The 21,397-nt window shown below is 42.1% G+C and overlaps 1 protein-coding gene across 1 annotated transcript in view; it reads right to left on the reverse strand.

The window, feature by feature from the left end:
* The window catches only part of AOAH (acyloxyacyl hydrolase), a gene marked incomplete at both ends in the record, with an annotated part of 64,907 nt that overhangs the window by 28,581 nt on the left and 14,929 nt on the right, over positions 1-21,397 (reverse strand). The window contains 8 exons of the mRNA XM_079538199.1: positions 6,718-6,812; positions 7,082-7,130; positions 7,542-7,590; positions 7,854-7,924; positions 8,424-8,484; positions 9,631-9,701; positions 14,750-14,809; positions 20,631-20,730. Of these exons, the coding sequence (XP_079394325.1) occupies positions 6,718-6,812; positions 7,082-7,130; positions 7,542-7,590; positions 7,854-7,924; positions 8,424-8,484; positions 9,631-9,701; positions 14,750-14,809; positions 20,631-20,730 (556 nt within the window). The remainder of the gene's footprint in view (positions 1-6,717; positions 6,813-7,081; positions 7,131-7,541; positions 7,591-7,853; positions 7,925-8,423; positions 8,485-9,630; positions 9,702-14,749; positions 14,810-20,630; positions 20,731-21,397) is intronic.

A 21,397-nucleotide genomic window follows, 5' to 3' on the forward strand; every position in this document is an offset into this window, starting at 1 on the left:
GCACAATGGACATACCAAGAGGCAGAGAAGGGAGAAGCAGAACCAGGGGCATTCAGAGATGTCAGAGTTGCATCCACCAACTCTTTGATTCTAGAGGATTCCAAAGCTCTTCCTGAGTCGCATCACATGTTGCAGATGGACACAACCAAGATAACAGCTGTTTGCTGCCTTTCCAAAGGTGAGTACACCCAGACAAAGGAAGAGATGGCAGTGCTTTGTCCACAGTCGCTCTGGCAGATGGACGGGAAGGCAAGGATGATGCTGAACTCACTCCAAGCTCCCTTGCAATCTCCAGCAGCACGAGCTGTGAGCATCCAGTCCCTAAAAACCTCTACAATGCAAATGTCTTGTACTTCTGCTGGTCTTTGTCCTCAATTTATTTATTTTTAAAATGTCTGCCTCTGTGTGGTCACACACCCAAAATGAAGTACCCTGTTTGTCTACCTTTCGATTTGTGACAGTGCAAAAAGTGATGAAAGAGAAAAAATGGCCTCCAGAAACTGTGCTACTGCAGAAGGACGAGAATATGGAGTAAATCTGCAGCTTATCCCAGACCGGGCTGGGCTCACAAAGACAAATGTATAAATTCAACGTGCTCAAACTGAAAAAACTGTTGATGAAAATAGCAATAACCAAAGAAGGTCAAAACATAAAATAAGAGAACTTACAGGCTGGTTTAATCTATGTAATTTATTAGCTTCATTTTCTTTTAAATCAGTTGTAGGGGTTTCCTTAAACCATCACAGCTATCAACAGCAAGCAGGCAGAAATTCATTCTCCAACAGGGTCAGAGTTAACTGAAAGCTATTCTCGGTGTCTCAGAAAGTCTTTATTTCCACAAAATTATCATTTAAGTGAATAGGAGCTTTACTTGAGTATATGATTATGGGCTTTATATGTAAGAGGCTGGGAGGAAAAGAGGAGGAGAGGCAAGAGAAAGGGGGGCAAGGGGGAATGAAATCCTGAAGCTGAGCTCAATGCAGCCTAATGCATGGCAGATGCCAGCATAAAGCATGTAACAGCCTATCTGACCTACTTATGGAGGCTCTGCATTAGTTACCAAGGTGAAAATGGGTCTGGCTTAACAGCTTTCAGTGGCTTTTCTCTCATATATATACATATACATATACATATATATATACATATACATATACATATATATATATATATATATTTGTGTGCGTGTGTGTGTGTGTTCTTGCCTGTAGCTGCATATATGCATGTGTGCATATTTTAAAGACTGGAAGGAACTTCTGAACCTCTCACCCTAAAAAGTGACAGCTTTATTTGCAAGCAGACACTTGATCAAGGGGCTAAGCTCAACTTGGTCATTTGCTGCACTTATCTCCCTTAGATTGGCTGTGAAGACAACAGAAATATTGAAAGAAGTAACTTAATATAGGACAAGCTATAGATATGATTTTGTATCAAACACATCATACACCGTATAGAGTCCAAATGTGTTTTTCTATAACCAAGACATCTTTCTGTATTTTTCTGTCTACCATTTTTTCATACTGTCACTCCAGAATAATGTTTTCATTGGACAGAGCCCATAATAATTTTTAACTGTTTTTCCCCTGCAATCTTAGCTTAAATATGAATTAGCCAGAATCTAATTAAGTTGCAAATTGCTCTGGAAAGGAACATTTGAGCCCAGAATTATAGCTGCATTTGAAAACTGTAGATAGGTTTGGCATTGACATCGCTCCAGCAAAGTATTTAAGTCAGACTTTTGAAGATATTTCAGGACTGAAAGGTGGAGATGAGCAGTTAATTTCAGATGAATGCTAGACCCTGAACTTGCAGAGCTGTAATTTGGAAAGCACAGCCTAACAGACTGCCTTTTGCTTAGCCTCAGATGCAAATGTGGCCCACAGTAGAGTTGGATCTACATTGACTTTTAGCTTAAAACTCCTCTCAGCACAGCCCTGTTTAAATACCATTCTCTCAGCCTATTCTGGCTGAGAAACCATGCTTCAGCCTATGTGCCAGATTTTAGCAGAGAATGATTAGAAAGTTATTCCATGCTAGCTTCAAATGCTGTATTTTAGTCTCAAATGCCCTAGATGGGTCTTGATTCAAAGGAACCTTTATACCTCTTAGATGTGTCCTAGCTTGAAGCATACCTCCCCAAACCCTCCTCTTCCTCTTGCACTGCAAAGCCAAGGCTGATGCTAAAGACACACTGAGCCATGCTGGACAAAATCAGATTAAATGGAAGAATGCTCAGTGTTTCTAAGGCAAGATGTTTTCAAAATCAGACCGCAAAAGGGCACCAGAAACTTAATGATAACAGAGCTATTTAGAAAAGGCAGATGCAGAAGTTGTGAAAGCACTGAAGTATCCCTTTATCTGAAGGAAAATCAGGTATTTGTTTTTATAGTCATTTTAGCAGTGTTAAGTTCCTCTTGACAGCACTACACACCTGAGACAATGTTCTTATTATGAAAATAAGCTTAGAGCTCCTGACGAGGAAACATCCCATCTTTTCATAAATCATGAGTGGCATGCAAAGTTGCAAGGGCTATAAATGTGAAATCAGAAATATTATCACCTTATTTCTCCAAAATACAGCATGTAATTATAATGCTAGCTGGGAGAAACTTGGCTGCAACTCACCAGATTTACAGAGAAGCTAGAACATGTTTTGAATAAGATTTTTCACAGATCAAATTGCTGTTATTTCTATTGGGGCTGAAAAAAAAAAAAAAAAAAAAGTGAGAGGGCAAATGTTCCTGAACTCAAATGTAAAGAAATGTTGCTTTTTATATTTTCATTGGAAATATACAGCAGTAACTTGTTATTTAAACGAGATATGCAAAGATATTGCATTTGTGGGCAAATAGATATTTACTGAATTACAGATAGATGGATGAGGGATTTATTTTCGTCTTTATTTAGCATGAAATAGAGATTCAAGAGCTTTTAAATTCATCTTCCTAGAGAGGATAACTCCAGCTCCTTTATAAATACACTGCTTTTATCTCCAGATAAAATGTTTTCTGAAATGAGATTTAAAAGTGAGCTCCTATCCCAGACATACAACAGAAAAATGCTGCATTTAGTAGCTATTTGGAAGTCAATTACAAGCAGATGGACAGAGCAGCAGGAGTGCAATATCCATGGCTAGACACACCAGTGTTTTGAACATTAAAATTCCACGAAAAAACATCCACCTCCGACAAAACCAACAGTGTTTCTTCTGCTTTGTTAAACCTCATAAAAAGCAGGCCTGCTGCATTACACTTAATTTTTAGTGTCAGAATTTTAATGTCAAAGGAATGAACGTTCAGCTCAGTTATTGCTAAAGAAAGGAGAAAGGGCTGGCAGACCTAAGACCCGTTGACAAGGAAGCCAAAATAATCCTTTGTACAGTTGAATAACTCCTTTCCTGTAATTCTTCTACTTGGGGTGCTTAGGGATTAGAAATAACGTGCTTATCTGAGCAGAAGCTTTCAATGGACACCTTCCACAATGAATTTAGTGGAACATCCACAAAACACGACTATAACTTCCCAGCTAGAAAGAGAAATACAAAGCCCAATATATAACATCTTCTCATACAGCTGCTTCCCAACAGCAGCCTTCGAGAAGATAGAGCAAGGATCTGAATTCCAAATTGTTCAGCCCAAACCAGGTGCTCATCTTCTGGCCACCCTCTGCTGGTCATCCAATGATCCAAATGATAATCTGAGCCCACCTCAGTGTAGAAATTTCTCTTCAATATACTCATTCTTTCCTCACTCAACTTTGCTGCTCCTTTGCATGGTAGCATAATCAGACAAAGCACCAGTGCTGCAGAGCCTCTTAACTGAATTCTCAGCACCTCTCCTCTAAAATTATTTCCCCACATAATTAGCTCTAAAGGAGGAATTAACAGCTGCTGCTGCTGTGGTGCTGATTAACAAGAGGGCCCACAGAGTTGTTAAAGTGTAAATTTTACTTTACCCTTGCATATGCGAACACATGTAAGGATAAATACGAAATACATTAAATATATAAAGCATACAAAATAAATATGTAAAATGCAGAAAATTGGTAAGGTAATAAAAAACTGAATCTTGTGAATTTGAGTTAAGAGGCACATAACATTTTCCTTGGAAAGTAGTAAAACTCTTGGGGGGGAAAAGCCCTACTTGGAATTCTATGTAGAGGACTGAATCACCATTGAAATGGAAATTAAAGCTTTGAACTCCCTCTACTATTGACTACAAAAGAAACCATTTTATCAACTAATTTTCCAACATGTCCTATCAAAGAAATTTTGTTGGAATCTGAGAGAAATGCCTTAAGATTGGCAGCAGGTAGACAAAGTCAATGCACTGTCCCCTCCTTGCAGAGCCCAGATGTCAGGTTCTTCTTGCTGTGGTTGCAATTATGGGTGGTTCTGTGAGAGCAGGATTTAGACCCTCTGCACCCTCTCTAGTCACAGAACCAGCCCTAGGTGTGCTCAGAAATTCTTCACGAGGAAGAGAGCATAAAGAAAGTGCCTGCTGGCCATGAAAGGCATATTGTGACCAGCCCCAGAGCACACTGCTATTTTTTGGCTTTTACAGGAATGGAGAAACATGGCCTACTGTTTTAACATTTTCATTTTTGCATTTGAAAGAGGAAGAGAGAGACGAGGAAAGGAAGATGAGAGGAAGGGAGGGATATTTCTTGGTCAGGTATCTCTCTGCAAAGTTCTCAGGTAGCATGCAACTACACGTGCTTTTATTCTTCTCTCCCTTTGCAGAAACATCCAGAACTTTTAAAAGCTCAAAATGACTGTTTTTCACTTTGTAATTAGACCTACACAGGAAGGACATTTACCAACAGGATGTAACACTATTTCTCAAGAAACATATTGCACTTTCTTGACCCCGAAGCAAGATAAGTTGCTGCTACAGGCTTTCTATATACAGACAGAGTAAGATGCAGAAGGGCAAGAAAGAGGAATAGGAAGCAATAAAGAGGGATAAGCAGCATCAACTTCTGAATTAGCTCCAAGTGTTTTTTTTACTAGTAATTTAATTCACAGGTGACACTTTCCTTAGTTAGGGGTAGCTGCTAATTAAACATTTTAGCACTGCTAGCGTTTAAACACTTGTTAGTTCACAGCACTGAACTCTATCACTGCATCAATATATCTGTTGTATGTTTGTTCAGTAGAAATGCTTGAATACAGTTGTATTTAGCTTCTCCAGTTCCAGCAATCCCTTAATTCCTTTTATTTCCTACACCGTGGGTGAATGGAATGACTATGAAAGGCCAGAGTGAATATGTCTTCGTCCTTGTTCCCCCAGTGCAGGGCTCATGCTCTGACTTAGAATAATGGAATCATTTATCTTGGAAAAGACCCATAAGAACACCAGGTCCAACCATCTCAAAACACAACCAATTCCACCACTAAGCCACATCCCTAAGCACCACATCCATGTCTCATAAACACCTCCAGGGATGGGGATTTCACCACCTCTCTGGACAGCCCGTTCCAGTGCCTGACCACTCCCTTCCATGAATAAATTCTTCCTGATCTGCAGTCTAAATCTCCCCCGATACAACTTGAGGCAGTGAGTGACTCTATGGGAGAAGAACCATTTCTCCCTTTCCAACCAGCCCTTGCTCTTTCCAGCACATCATGGAGCTGGAGTTCAGTTCTGAGAACATCGATTCTCTACTTTACACAGAGATGACCACGCAAGTTGCTCCACAGGCACCAGACAGTAACAACAGGCAACCTGAACATCATCTGCACTCCAGCACCAGGCCTTGATACTTCTGCCTCAGCATGCCATCTAGCTAGCAGAGAAATACTTTCTAAACCCTCATGTCAGTAGCAATAAAATGCTGACGTAGTCTAAAACTGTTCTTGCCTGCATAGCTCTGCCACCAGCGTTACTGCCAGAATCATCATCACCATCAGTGTCATTACCATCTTTATTAGACAAGATAATCTCAATTACCATTAGTGCTAATTTATTATGCTCATCATCAACTTTGTCATCAGTGTCATTCATCTAATAATTGCTCATAAACGTTTAACAAAGAAAAACAACGGCTAATTGGCAACATTTAAATCAGCTCAGCTCTGGGAGCAGAAGAGGGAAAAATGCATGGAACTCTCAGACCCACGGACCTACAAAAGCACAATAACTGCAGAAGTTTTAGGACAAAGGTGGTTCTCCAGAAATTTTTCATATTGCACAGAGCTCAGTGGAGGAGTAGTGGGAGTTCTGCAGGGATGGAGGAGATGTGCAGAGGACGTGACACAGGCCAGGGAGCTGCATCAGCTTGTGGAAGCACACAGCAACGAAGGACAGGAGCATGCCTGCAAATTTATCCCCCCCTTCTAATTACTGCTTGCTTAGATGATCTTTTCTCCTGTTGTCTCATTCAAATTAGTGACCTGCAAGAGCTGAATCTCGGTGTAATTCAGAGTGAATTATATTTCTGTTAAAAAATAGAAGTGCTGCCTAAAGACAGATATCAGTGTGCTAGTGATGCTCTGCACTCATTACAGAAACTGTTCCCTTTAGGACAAGTCCACTGCAAACCCCTGGTGATCCCTACATGCCTGCAGATGTATTTGTGCAACAAGCTACAGAATCTGCGCACTGGAGCCCCTTGTCCTATTACACATATGCCACAGATGAGGGAAAACAATCCAGGACACATTACAAAAGCAGGGGGAAAGCAAGCAGTGATTTTGGCAGGCCAGGTGCAGTTTCTCACCGCGGACATCTGCGTGACAGTCATCCACTCAGGTGGGATGTGGAAATGCGCGCCAGCCGAGTCTCCCAGCAGCACCACCCCCTGAGAGTCCGCACCTAATTAACACACTTGGTTAATGGCATGAAATGCTCCCAACACGTAAAGCCCTCCTAATAGAGTAAGAAGGCAGAGCACGGAGAGCAAGGCTAGCAGAGCAACATCTACATGATTGCAAAAAAGGAAAAAGAACATGCACCATTTTACCTTGCTCACGAGGATAGGGGAGAACTGTCATCCCCCTACATTGGCAATGATCAGAAAAACACTAAAATACAAAATGAGCACAAAATAGACATTGTTCCTTGTACCGGCTTTAAAGCCTCACCTTTGCAGAACTTTTCCTCGTAGGGAATTCCATCTTTTGGATCCAGGCCCTGTTGATGGAGGGAAAGGGCAGATGAATGTCTCTATCCAGTGCTCGAAAAATGGTAACACAAAATGGAAGCTTAGAATTTAGGTCTTGAATGTTTGCCTGTCGGAAGCACTGCATGGTAATAACGACACCTTCCACTAAATTATTCTAATAAGTTTACGTACATTTCAATTAATTATAATAGCTATAATTTAAATAATCATAAGCATCAATAAACAAACTCTCATAACTGCTTCCTCTGTGTTCCCTTGTTTTTTAATAAATGCAATTTTATTTGAGGAAGTAAAGAAATGGAGTAATCCAAACCAGTTAATAAACCAGAATAGTAAAACCCCAACATTTATGGACTATTTCAAAAGGAGGAGAAAAAGCAATCAGGAGGGAATTCTAAGATGTAACTTCATTTATTTACCCATATGCCATTGCAGTTAGAGTCGCTTTTCGCATCCCAGTTATCAGGACTGAAACAGAATTAGAAAGGGTTATACAGTGTTACAGAAAATAAGGGAAAGAAGGGGAGGAAATCAGAAGCTTTGTGCTATTTTCCATGAAGAATGTAAAATAATTAGAATTTCCTTCCTGCGCGGAAGGGCACCTCACTCAAAGGCAATGAGAAACGCTGTGCCCTCTCACAGATTGCCTAAAAACAAATATGGAGCTTGTCCTTTACAGAGCCACAATTGTTACAAGCAACTAAATTATCTGAAATAATTAAAAGCTTTACCGTCTGCCAGGGTACACGGTGGTGTTTTTGTCATCACAGTCTCTGCCACGCCAGTGATAGCCCCTCAGCGTCTACAAGGCAGGAGGAACACGCAGATAGAACACTCGTTACTCTGGTGCTTTTAATTTAAAATATCTAAAATGAGAATCTAACACCAAGTGCAGGAATAAAGCCCAGTAAATGAGTTGCATTTCAGGGCGGCTTTTACTGAGCTTTAATAAATGACACCTTGCACACTTTGGTGAAGAAATAAGCTGGGCATTGTTTTTTTTTTTTTCTTAACGTGTTGGTACTTTACCTCTTCTAAATTCAGTAAACAGACCACTTACCAGCAGAGCAATTTGCTTCTGCTGGGAGCACAGCTCCACGTGTGCGCCTGCCCAGCTGGCATAAATGAATGACTGTGATTTCATCCAGAAGCAAACAAGTCTTTTACAACAAACTTTTTTTTCTGCTTCCCTTCTATACCATTCTCACATGAATTAATAAGGCTCTGCAGAAAGCGTGACGAAACCCACTGACGTTCTCAGTATTAAGGGATTATTGTACCGAAGGAAAGGTTTTGCTTACTGGGAAAGTACTAAATTTATCTCCATCAAAGTCTTCAAAAGGCAGTTTACTTCCTAGGACACTATGAAAAACAAAAACAACAAATGCAGCGTTAACATAAGAAAGGAAACCTATTCAGAAGGAGAAGCATAGCGTTCAGAACAGAAAACAGCTGGCATGTTGTTTGCAGATCCGTGCTCAATTTTAGTTCTCTGCTTGTATTTCAAAGTGACTCTGCCCACAGGAGCAAATTCTGATATCCTTCAATATCTGATGACTGAGGGACTAGTGCGAGGCTGCAATAGCAAACCCTCAGCCTCCAGCACAAACTGGGGCACCACATCAGTGGTAGAAGTAACTACCACTTTTGGAAGTGAACACCACACTCAGTGTGGCACATCTTATAAAATCTGCCAGATAGGAAATAGTGGCAGCAATATTCTACCTGCAGAAGAGCTGCAGAATGGAGTCTTAGCTGGTGGAAACCTTCTTCCTCTCTCAAAAACAAATGGCATATACTCATTCTCATGAGCATCCCAGAAGACTTTACACCACATCTTCTGTTACATTTAGCCTAGAGACTTGCAGTTTCCATACCAAGCTGTAGATACACAAACACACGCTTATTTTATTGGGTAAAAGTCAGCTTCTGAAGAAATGACCTGTCTAATATCCTCAGCCTTTCAAGGCTCTGCCTCAAAGTTAGCAATGACGTTAAGCTGTTCTTCCTGTCCATTAACCACCCAGTTTTCTTAGATACTTAGCAAGTTTCCTACACTTGCAAGCACTGCTTCATTCCTATTCTTCACATATCCCTAGTTTGCCTGAAGCCTGGCAGAATATGGGTTTTGGCACTGAGCAACACAATGGAGATGCCTCTGGGACTCCAGAAATCTCAGGAAAAAGCCAGCACCTCCTAAGGTGTCATACCACCGTGTAGCAGAGAGCTCCGTTCTGTGACAGAGCACATTTGTCCTCTTGGACCTGCTGAATGCACACAAATATTTTAAGTACTGCAAAAGCACAGGCATCCCTCCGAGCAATCTCACCCACCTGAAAACTCTATGCAGCTTCCACGCGCACTGCCTGGGCAGTGGTTTTAGGAAGGAAAGAAACAACAGTGAAGTACAGGGAGAATTGTTAAAAGGTGAGGATTATTTTTCTCCTTTGAAAGAAACAGATGTACCACACTCTGTTTCTGGTGAAGGGCTGAAAACTTTATACATACTATTTAATCCTCTCACACAGGTCAGCCAGAAGAGGAAACGCACATACATTTGGGAACCCCACGGTCCTTTTCTGGAGGGCAAGAAAATAAAAAAAGATGAATACATTAGTTCATAGAGACACTGTGTCAGTCAAGTCCAAAGCTAAACCATGTATTTTCTGCCCACCAGCATCTGAAAACACCAACAACTCCATTAAAGATGCCACATGCCAGAGGATTTGAGGATTTAGACCTGACGCAGCAGTCAACTTGGGGATTACAACTGAACATTTTCTAAACCAAGTACATTTACTTTCAGAGAGCTGTAAAATTGAAAGGAAGGAAGAAGCTCTCATCAAACTGCCTCCTGTCATGCACCAAAGTTATTTTTTTTCCACTCTTTGTAAGATCACCTATTCTCATCTTGAATAAACACGACAGTATCTTGTACTTAGCACAGAACTAGTGAAAGCAATGCGCACTGCAGGCTGAAAAGGTGACTTCTGCACACTTGGTGGGGAGATTTGGATAAGCCAAAAGTCAAGAGCCAAAGAGAGCAGAAATTGGGGGGATCCAGCACGTGCTAGAATGCCTTTGATTTTTAATGAGATTTTTTTTAATCTAGGATCTCATAAGTAACTTTGATCTGGCTAGCCCAGCAACTGCAGGATGAACTCTCCCAGCATTAGTAGACTACAGGCCAACCCAGTGGAGGTCCCAGGTAACCAGAAAGATTCAGAAAGTAAAAGAGCCCTTCTTACTTAATGCTCAGGTTAGAAAACACTGGTGCATTGCAGCTCAAACCCACAAATGCACTGTGAGTGTGGTTTAACAATAAGTTCAGGCAGTCTTTAAACACCAGGAGTATTCAGGTGGCCAGTAAATACGGAGGGATAGTTGATGCACAGTCTAATTAATTGTATTCACTAAGGCCATATTCAGCCATATAAATCTGAAACAGCTGAGCAGATGGACATACTCATTACTTCATGCAAAGGAGAGTAATTATTTATATTGCTATAGCTCCTCTGTCCTTGGACCAACTCCCTCGTGTTACACACTTTACTTACACAGAAGAAAAGTAAGATAGCGTCTCACTAATGAGATTACAGCTCCCAACCTAACATAAAACAGAAGGTAAGTACTGTGTACACCTCGGGAGAGGACAAGAAATAGCTATTAATCACCACAAGGGGCAGCAACCATAGCATGCAAAGCTCTGAGTGATGGAGAACTCCCAGAATGAGGGGAAATGGTTTTAAGTTGAGGGAGGGAAGATTTAGGTTGGATGTTAGGAGGAAGTTCTTTACTATGAGAGTGGTGAGCTGCTGGAACAGCTGCCCAGAGAGGCTGTGGATGCCCCATCCCTGGAGGTGTTCAAGGCCAGGTTGGATGGGGCCCTGGGCAGCCTGGTCTGGTATTAAATGGGGAGGTTGGTGGCCCTGCATGTGGCAGGGGGTTGGAGATTCATCATCCTTGAGGTCCCTTCCAACCCTGGCCATTCTGTGATTCTGCAACTCCTAGAGGTTGCTGAAGGGCAGCAAGGCAGGGTTTCATCAGTGTGTTGGGCACTGCCCCACAGCTCTTGTGAAGGCAGGCATTTGCTTTGGGCTTGGGCATTGCAAGGAGCAATGGAGACGAGCTACACAGCAGTAAGAGCAGAGGCCATCCTCAGCAGAAAGTCACAGCTAGGATTTCAACATGGAGGGAAGGGAGTACTGAAGAGATGAGGAAGCCCCCAGTGTGAAGACAGTAGGTAATGCTTGCACCACCAGCAGGAGCAGAAGATGGAAAAAAAAAAAGTTGTGCTGTGCTTATAGAAGCTTTGCAGCGCTGGAAGTAGGGCAGTGACAATGCACTCTCTGATGGACACCACAGAGAAATCAAAGAAACAAAAGGAGAAAAATTAGGGGAGCCAAGAAACAAGAAACCTGCCAAAAAAAAAAAAAAAAAAAAAAAAAAAAAACCACAAACAAAAAAAAACCCAAAACACCCAGCTAACTCTCCCTAGTTCTGTCAGACTCATACGGCAAAGCTGGCATTGCACTGGGGACCAAAAGCTGTGCAAACCTCTGTATAGCTTCCTGGAAAGGATTAAGAAAAAAAAAAATACAACATTTTCCCCACCTCCTCCATGTGGGACTAATCTCAATGCTGCCTGCAAAAGCACTGGAGGCTCTGAAAACTTTCCATTGTGCTAAGATTTGTGCTGTCTTCATCTAAGCTGTTGGCTTCTTACTTCAGCCTAAATCACAGCATGCAAAGCCTTTGAAGTTAAGGCACCCGGAGTCCAAACTGCGCCAGAAAGACAAAATTTTCCAAGAAATAAGTTAATAAAGCAGGTCTTCTTTTATTCTGCTTTCAGACTTCATTTAAAGTTTATCATTTGCTGCAAGTAGAATAAAACCTTTCCTGCATTTTTCTCAGCTCGTTGTGAAAAGTGCTGCCCACTGGAACTTCATGAGCTTCAAAAGAAGGCAGGCCTGCAGCCCCAGCACACTGCTCAGCTCTGGTTGGAATTGCAGGCATCTTCCCAGCAGAGCCATGCCATGATTGCAGCAGTTGGTGGGCAGGAGACTGGTTCGTGCCCTGCTCTGCCTTGCAGCCCTCTGTCTCCTTTCTGTGGCTTTCTGCTTCTCCTGCTGCAGGGATGTGAGTTAAAGGCAACATGTAGTGGCTACTAGACTGCACACATACAGCTTACTCTCATTAAATACTAAAGGCACAACTCTCTTCTGCTGAAGTAATTTTTTCCTCTGCTGTTACTCAAAGATGCCTTGCCATTCATAAGAAAAGTTAGTGCTAGAAACGTTCATAACAACCAATGATATTTAATTCATGGCTTGTTAGCATTCCATAATGACATTCCAGTAATTATTTTAATTGGTTTTATGAAAACAAAGAAAAAGCCCCTGATGTTTGTTGGTGCTTGGTTTAAATGAGTTGCTCACAGATGGCTCACTACATTTAGTGAATGGAGAAGCTCACTCGATATTTCGGGTTTAGTATTTTTCACCACATTTCCACATCTGGAAGATACCTTCTCTTTTTCCCAAACCCACAGCAACCCTAAGAAATGCTCAGTAAATACAATCCCCTGTCAGCCAGGCAGACCTTCCAATCTCCTTAGCACCAGCTTTAATCACCTCTGTCTTATACTCAGTCATGCACAGCAGCTGAGCCAAGATGGGGGCAGTTAACATGCAAGAACCTTTCCAGAAGGCTGGGGAGTTCTTTCTCCAAACACACCACAAAGCAAAGGCACCCAAAATGGTGGCTACGAGGAAAAAAAGATAACTTGCTGTCTCCCTCCAACATAGGTCAAAACTTTAAAGAGGTCCTGTTATGCCCCTAGAAGTGTTGCTATTATTAGTTTTCTGCCTTTAATATGTTTTTCTTAAAGTATCATTACAAGACACACTCTAGATATAACTGCCTAAGTGCAACCACTGAGGTGATAATTGTTTTAATTTGATATGGCCTCGTGCAGGCTTAGAAATCCACTGACTGGAGAAAGCCAGGTATAACAGGATCTTGCTGCTCTTAGCCAGGGTACTTCCTAATTGCCCTTTTCATTGATGAACAGGCAATTCAGGGCTGAAAGAAGCCAAGGGCATAGTGATGGAGGATGAGGAGGTATAGGAGCATTGTGCAGCAGATTTGAATTCATGGTAGAGCACTGGTACATTGGAAAGAGACCCCACTGCACCAAGGACTGTTGCCAACCATGCCAACCTACTTTGGAGACCTCAAAAGGACATGCTGTGTTCCGTGGAGGTCAGGCATGGCTTGCCACACAAGGGACACAGCTTGATGTGCAAACAGGAGGAAAAGGAAAAAAAAAAAAAAAAAAAAAAAAAAAAGGATTAGACTCCTCATTTCAGTTTGTAAAGCCCATGCAAGGGAGGTAAAGAGCTCTGCATCCTAAGAGGCAGCAGTTGCTCATCAATCCCTCTCCATCCCACACCTGCTTCCAGAGCTCAATCTAACAGAGAGGACCTCCTTCACTCAGAGAGTCTTTCTGCAAGCATTAGACTGTGGGCTTGCACCCTGGGAAGGGAATTGGGTATTGCATGTAATTTGAGAGGAAATCTCAGGCTATCAGGAGAACAGCACTGAATAGGGAGGAAAATGAATAAGATCCTGCTGGTAGCTGTTCTGTAGGAGCTGAGACCCATCTCTCCAGCGCATTGTTTATTTCCCTGGCTTCACAATTTGGCAATTGCCCAAAGGCTAATTAGGCACCTTCATTTTCACTTTTGAGAGTAGCATCACAGTGAGGGTTCAGGAAGAAGCAATATCAATAATTTCTTCACAAACAGCAAAAACATTTGCTCTGAATTAAATGCCTGAAGACAACTGGAAGCAAACTCCATGGCTGAGCTCATAAGTGAACCCAGCAGAATAAAAGCTACCCTTCCCTTCTCTGCAACTGAGTAGAGATCCACTGTAAATCTGAAAACTGGTGGAGGTGGAAGATTTCCAACCCCAGCTTTCAACTTAAGAGGGACATAAAGGGAAAAAAAAACAAGCAGAATTTGCATTTAGGCTTTTGCTTGAATTTCAGACAACCCCTAAGGGCACCCTCTGTGCTCCGAGACAGCAACTTCGTTCATGAGGCTTCCTCCTACACGTCTACAAGGGCAAAGCAGGGATGGCTAGGGATATGGCGGATGCATGAGATGAGGAGCTGAGGCCCAGCAATGATAAATAACTCAAGAAGTTTGAAGGAAGAACATCTCTAGAAGGAAGGGCACAGGGAAAGGATGAGTGCCTTGTAAAAAATCTAAACAAAGTATTTATACTATTGTACTTTTTACAGCAGGTAAAGCAGGTATTCCAGTGTGGATCTGCACTATGATGTCAGCAGCTCCATGAATATCTTGGTTAGATATCAACAATTATCCCTACTCAACAAGTCTGCATTTTCCATTAGGTTTTATCTGTTCTCCCTCTATTTTACATTTTTTTTCTGTTATTTCTCTGTTCTTTCTAGTCTCACTTGAGGAGAATGGTAGGAGTGATTCAGCCATCCAACTCTATGATGTTCAAGATGGCTCACGACTGGGCAAAGTGAGGGAGGACTCACTCCCAGTAAGCAAATACATTGTAAAACATCACAACACCACCAATATCTTACCAGGTCCTTGGAATTCTTCAAAATCCTTTTTGCTTTCCGTATTGCAGCACTCAACCCCACCTAGGAGAGCAAGAACAAAACACACACAAAAAACCAAACAGATCAGCATCATAGTAAATTACAAATTTTTCTTTCCCATTTTAAACTTTTTTTTTTTTTAATATCAGTCATAGCACAAAAATGATGTGTGGGTCTACAAACTCATCATCAGCTACTTTTTATTGGATGAACAATCAATTATCTGATCACCCCATATGAAGCTCCAGTGGCGAGAGTTCATTTATTTTGCCCCAGGGCATCATTTATTTCCTGAGAGAAAGTCCAGATCAGTTTAAGAGCTGAGATTCATATCCTGAATGCAGCATGTGAGCTGCAGAGCACTGACTGCTCCACGAGCTCTGCAGAAAAACAAACCATTCATTAGATGGTCAGGGAATAGATTTGCAATGCCAGTCTGACATACTGTGCTAGGCATGAAGGCAACATTTGATGTTGTACATCTGGGGGCTATACTTGCCAGCAGGGGAATAGTTGGCATGTGGGAACATGCAAAGGAGAGAATAATAACTCAAAAGTAAGTCTTCTATTTGGATTCTAGGAAGGCTAGCTCTTTATTCTGGAAATAATTGACCTCAAGCAAGGCTGAAAATATTGCTCATTTGCCCTCTTTCAGAAGAAATAACTGCTTCTGTTCCATGAGCTTTCATGATTGCTTAAATATAAACGCGCTGGGGATGCCTGAGGTCCACACTCATAATATATGTATTTATTATATACTATACATATTATTTTTATATAGAATTATATGTATTTAAATCTACTTTTGAAAATGTTTCACATGGAAAGAGAAATCCCACTGGTGTGTAACGAGTACGTTAGTACCTTGCTTCTGATCAACATGGTTAGTAAGAACAAATTGTTCTGACAATGCCCAGCCCGAAGTACTAACGTGTTTGGAAAAGGCAGAAAATACGCCTTAAGTCACAGCACCTTCCTGAACAGTGTATATACCAGCTTGGGATATTAAAGCAGCATATACTTGCATTTCAAGGAATTGTTATCAACATTTTTTACTGGGGATAAAATTTAGCATCTCGTCGTAATTGATTGGGGCAGTCAAAGCAAATTAATTGAGAGATTCAAGGCTCAAAAAATTGTAGTTAATATAAAGAGATAAGGAAGAATAAGAACAAGAAACAAGGAACAGAGGTGTCTACGTGTTTACATATATAGATACTTTGCATATATTATGTATTTGTGTTGATAATATCATAAAAATCTGGATATGTTGCAAACAATAAATGAGAGATGCTAGGAAGGAACCAAGATAACGTTTCCTGTTCTCTTCCCACTGGGCAAGTTCTAAACCAAACATGCACCTTGCATCTGCATACTGTGTATGTTTCCAAGTGCTATTATTTCTCCAATATAATATCTCAAGGTTTAGATGAGCAAAATGGCTTTAAATTTGCATATGACACATGAAGAATTTCCAAGGAGGTAAGATTTGTCAGTCCTCTTCTGCTGAGCAGGAGAGGAGGACCCTTTCTTGCTCACAGCAGCAGTGCACGAGCAACCAACCTCCTGCCATAGACAGGGCCACCCATCAGATCAGGCTGCCCAGGGCCCCATCTAACCTGGTCTTGAACTCCTCCCAGGCATGAGGCATCTACAGCTTCTCTGGGCACCCTTTGCCAATGCCTCACTGCCATCTGACTAGAAAATTTCTTCCTAACCTAAAACTCACTTACTTTAAAACCATTGCCCTTTGTTCTATCACTATCAGATCATGTAAAAAGTCACTTCCCCTCCTGCTTATAAGTCCCCTTCAAGTACTGGAAGATCTCCCTAGAGCCTTGTCTTCTCCAGACTGAATAAGCCCAGCTCTCTCAGCCTTTCTTAATAGGAGAGGCGTACCAACACTGGCCCTCTCCTCTGGACCTGCTCCAATAGCTCTGTATCCTTTTTGTGCTGGGGGCACTGGGCCAGGACACAGTATTGCAGGTGGAGACCCACAGGTGCAAAGTAAAGTCCTTAGGGGAATCATAAGGATCACACAGGACAGCCAAACCATACGATACATGCTCTGGGCCCAAAATAGGGACCTCCCTTGCAAGCCCTGCTCTAAAACATGCCAGGCTTGACTTGGTTCTTTCTCCTCCCTGGGCAATGACTCTGGGTTCTGTTTTACTCCATTCTTTTGGACTTGGACTCTCATAGCCTTGCTTCATCTGGTCAGAGTTGCTCAGGCTGTCCCTCAGGCAGATATGAGCAGCCTGGGACACTCGTTTGCACTCCAGAACCACCATTATCACTCTAGCCCAGCTGTTTTTATCCTGTCTTTTATCAAAAAGAATCATTGTAAGATGCTCCTAGCAAGCCTAAGGATTCCAGAGGCACACATTCAAATGTGTGATACACCTTAGTTTTAGTCCTTGTTCTCTAGAAATAACACTTCCATTAACACTGGTGCGCTTGCTCTGCAACATGATGCACAAACAACAAATGTGCAGTTAGCAGAGCAGCGTGGTTAGGCTGGTATTTTACAGGTTTTGTAGTTAGAAAGATTATTATGGTGGAAAGACATAATTAAAAATGAAATGCTCACCCATGTCCTAGGCTCACAGAAAAACTCTAAAAGAAGGGTCCTCCAGCAAGAGACCCTTCCCCAGTGGCGGTCAGCCCTTCAATGGGTCTAGGAGAGGTGCAGCCAGGCTCCACCCTTCATCACACAGCTGAATTGCCTTCACCTGTGCTCCCATGGCTGCCTCAGTGCTTGCCTCAGGTGAGCAATCAGTGGCTCAGGCCAGAACTCAACATTTCCCATACACATGATCAAAACGTTCAGTCAGCCTATGCCATCCAGAATCTCAACCACAGCACTCAGGCAAGTCCAGGCTCGTTCCTAAGAGTTCCCACTGTAATATCCATGAAGAACGTGGTTCTGGTTTCACACAAAGTCAGTGAAAGGCTTGATGGTATCAGGGACGGGAGCCAGCATCAGTGCTTGTGCCTATGAAGCTTACTTTGGTAAGATAAAATGACATTAGCATAAATACATGTATCTTTGCTCATACAAGATGACTCCCAGTAAAATCCTGCTAGTTGCAATTAAGCTGAAGCCTGCAGCCAGAAGGCCTCTAATGACATGGAACAGAGAAGTGATGAGGAGCAGAATAGGTCCTCCAAAAGGCAGAAATAACAGTAAATGCTCCTTCCAACACTGATTGTTTAAGAGATTGGTAGCAGCAGGATGCCAGTTCTGAAGTCAAGCCATTATTTTGGCCCAATAAAATCAATTAAAGTATTTCCATTTAACTGAACAGGCTGACTGGCTTAAAACATCCGAGATTGAGACTGAGATGAACCTCCTGCAAACCTGCTCTCTCCCAAGAGCTGGAAAAGGAGCTCAGCAGCCTGAACCTCTTGTCCTATTTCTGTCCTTTTCTTGTGGTGATTTCTTATACACCCTTGTCATGAGCCTTGGTGCAGAAAGTCTGCCAACAAATTTCTTTCCCTAAAGCAATATCTAGTCATCCTAAGCCAGGTAGCTTGGATAACTGTAGCCATTGGCTGTACTGGAGCCAACATTAGATCTGTCCTGTGCTGATATATGTTAAGCCACAAAGCATATTGATTTTGAGTAGTTTGTCAGAGACAGGGAAAATATGTAATACAGAGCATATTGCATATACTTGGTGTGCCGCACTAAAATCGTGCAGGTAACCTGCTGGGTCTCTGAAGCCTTGGCTCTTCTTTGGTACACATGATCTCACTACAGCAACCTCACAGAGAATGAGCAAAAACGACTGACTGAAAAAGTAGCTCTGTACTGATATATGCCACTTAAAGACAATGAAAAATACATCATATGGGTTTGTAAGGGCAAATCATTCTGCTTTTATATATCAGTCCCTTTGCCAGTACAAACACAATAATAATTCTGGGAAAATGTGCATCCAAAAGTCTAAATGAATAAACGAAGTACCTGAAAATCGATACGGTCGAACAAAATAGTCATTAGTATTTAAGTCTTGTCCAAACACTTGGCAGGGGACTGAGCCAACATTTGCAGGCTCATATAACTGAAGTGATCGATCAAATTACAAACCGCAGGAGCAAATGTGAGGTAAACTGCATTTTATGCATCTGTGTCTCTAACGGTATATTAATTTTTTTCACCCATAATTCATCTTCACTCAGTACGACTTGTCACAGAGCTACTGTGGGCAATTTATCAACCACTTGAGCATGAATCTGGGGCAGCGCTCTTCTCCTCCCATCTCCCTGTGCTGTCTGTGATACAAGGGGTGCTAAAATGGAGGTTGAAGTCTGAGTAAAGTAATCATTTTCTTTAATAGAGAAGCCAGGTGCTGGTTGGTCTCTACTTCTCTTTATTCCTTCACTTTGGAAAGGAAGCCCACATGAAAATCTGTGTCTGGGGCTTGCACTGTGGTGAAAATGCAGCCACCACTCCCACAGCTGTCCTCTGGGTGCTTTGCAACACTGGCAAGCCTGATGGCCTCTCACCTCCACCTTCAGCACTCCTAATTAAAATAAAACAGCAAACTATGAGGCCCCACAGTCACTGACAGGGCCTCCACTGCTATTGCAAGTGAAGGAAAAGAAAAAATTCATGCAACTACCAGGGCTGAAAGTGCCAGAGGCAAACAAAAGTGAGGAAAGACCTGGCCATCACTAAGAGAGCACCTCCAGTGGGTAGCTCTGGTGTGCTCGGGAAAGGTGGAAGGATCTATAAACCCTTCCACAAGTTCAGATGCAGAATTTCTGAAGGAAGAGGTCAGATGAAGTTTGGGCAGTGTCCTGGTGGAGTTAGATAGGTGTGGGCCCTCTTTTCTCCTGCACTCATCTTCTTCCCTGATCCCTGATCTGGTTGCAGATACCTCCACTGTGACTATCATAGAGCATAGTTACATGGGGCACATGCTTCTTGTAAAATAAAAGATACTGTCATTCTTGGAAGGCAGGTATATCTGCAGCTCTTAATACCAGGAGAGCTAAATCCAATCTGGAGATGTACCCATTAAAACCCACTGATTTTACCAGGTACTGGATGAGGCTCTGTGTAAAACATCTTATGCCAACCTTTAGAAATCAAGTGAGACATTACCAAGATGCAAGGAAAATATTTCCAAAAAGTGGATGCCACAATGAATCACTTGCTTTTTGACATTGCCATACAGCCACTATTGATCACAGGTTTCTGTGCAGGGTGTCTGCATGGGCATTGAAAACAACAGCTGTTACCCCCAAAACCAAGTATACCTGCTTAGACACCTTTATTGAATTAATATAGTCTGACAGGCAATTAAGTTACCATGGTGTAACGAGTACATCCCCAAAGCCTTGCTAACTGCCTGTTTCCAGCCTGTGGCCAAAGGCCATGCAAGTTAGCTTAACCCTCTCCCATGGCAGACCAAGCCAAGTCAAATAACCCCCATCTGCATGGGAAGCTTGGCCCTATGTATGTTGTCACAGAAATGAAGGATAACATGTTGTGCCATGGTAACACGGGGCTGTAGGTGAACTGCTGTTGAGCTTTGGGTTGGGAGTTATTTGTCTGCTTAACAATAAAGTCTGGAGAAAATGAGATACTTGTATATTCTTTCTCCCTGGCCCAGGCTGGCACAAGGGAGCCTGGCCCTGTTATTCCCACTCTCCAGCAACCACGTTGCTGATACATCAAACAGTATGTTGTGTACCTTCTGCTCAAACAGATACTGTCTGAAAGTGTCCACTTTCTGAATGCTGTTGTTTTTCCCAAAAAACTCACATGGCCTGGGAACCTCTGCATGCTTGGTCCCAGCCTGAGGGGCCATCCACAGCCTGCAGCTTTGAAAGAAGTTGAAAAGTAACTCACCTTGGGAGCAGGGTAGAGATGACAAAGGGGTTGTCCTGGATCCTGTTTGCACAGCCTCAAGGAATGGCAGACCACATCGGCATTCATTTCCCTGTCTATGCTGAAGGAAATGGTGTTAAAACAGAGACCAACACATTCTTCTAGGTATCTGGAAGCAGGAGAAATTTCCATGGGAAGCTAAATCTCCCCAGCACTACCAGATAACCTCAGCATGCTTTGCCATGGTCCATAGCCACTGCTCAGCATGTTGTCAGACTCAAACGACTTTCTGTCATAGCATCCTACTCAGCATGTGGAAATGGATACCAGGATGATGAAAAAGCACTGCACTTGATGTGCAGGACCTGAATCAAATGTGTTAGGCTGCGTTTTTTAATCAATCACAAGCCTGACAAAGACTTAAAGGTTAAAGTTAATACATATGCAATTTGGCACACATCTTCAGTCATTAACTCAGGAAAATAACCAGAAAGCCTTCAAAGATCCTTAACATTTAATCACCAAGCACAAGTGCTAGGGCTGTTTCCATCTTTTTTGGGATGCACTTCTGGGCTGATGAAGAATTAAATTAAAATGTTGGATTATAGCACTTCTTAGTCCTGTAAGCACTTTGCAGTCCCTTGGCTAGTTATAAAAATAAAAATAAAAACCCGAGGGAGGAAAAAGGTGTAGCAACAGCTCTGTTAATTAAACTAAGAACTTTCAAAGGAAATAAAGTGGCCTACATGTTATTTCTTTAATCACCAACATTACCTAACAGCCTTCCC

The sequence above is a fragment of the Tetrao urogallus genome (assembly GCF_951394365.1).
Source record: "Tetrao urogallus genome assembly, chromosome: 7".
In the NCBI taxonomy this organism is placed as follows: domain Eukaryota; kingdom Metazoa; phylum Chordata; class Aves; order Galliformes; family Phasianidae; genus Tetrao; species Tetrao urogallus.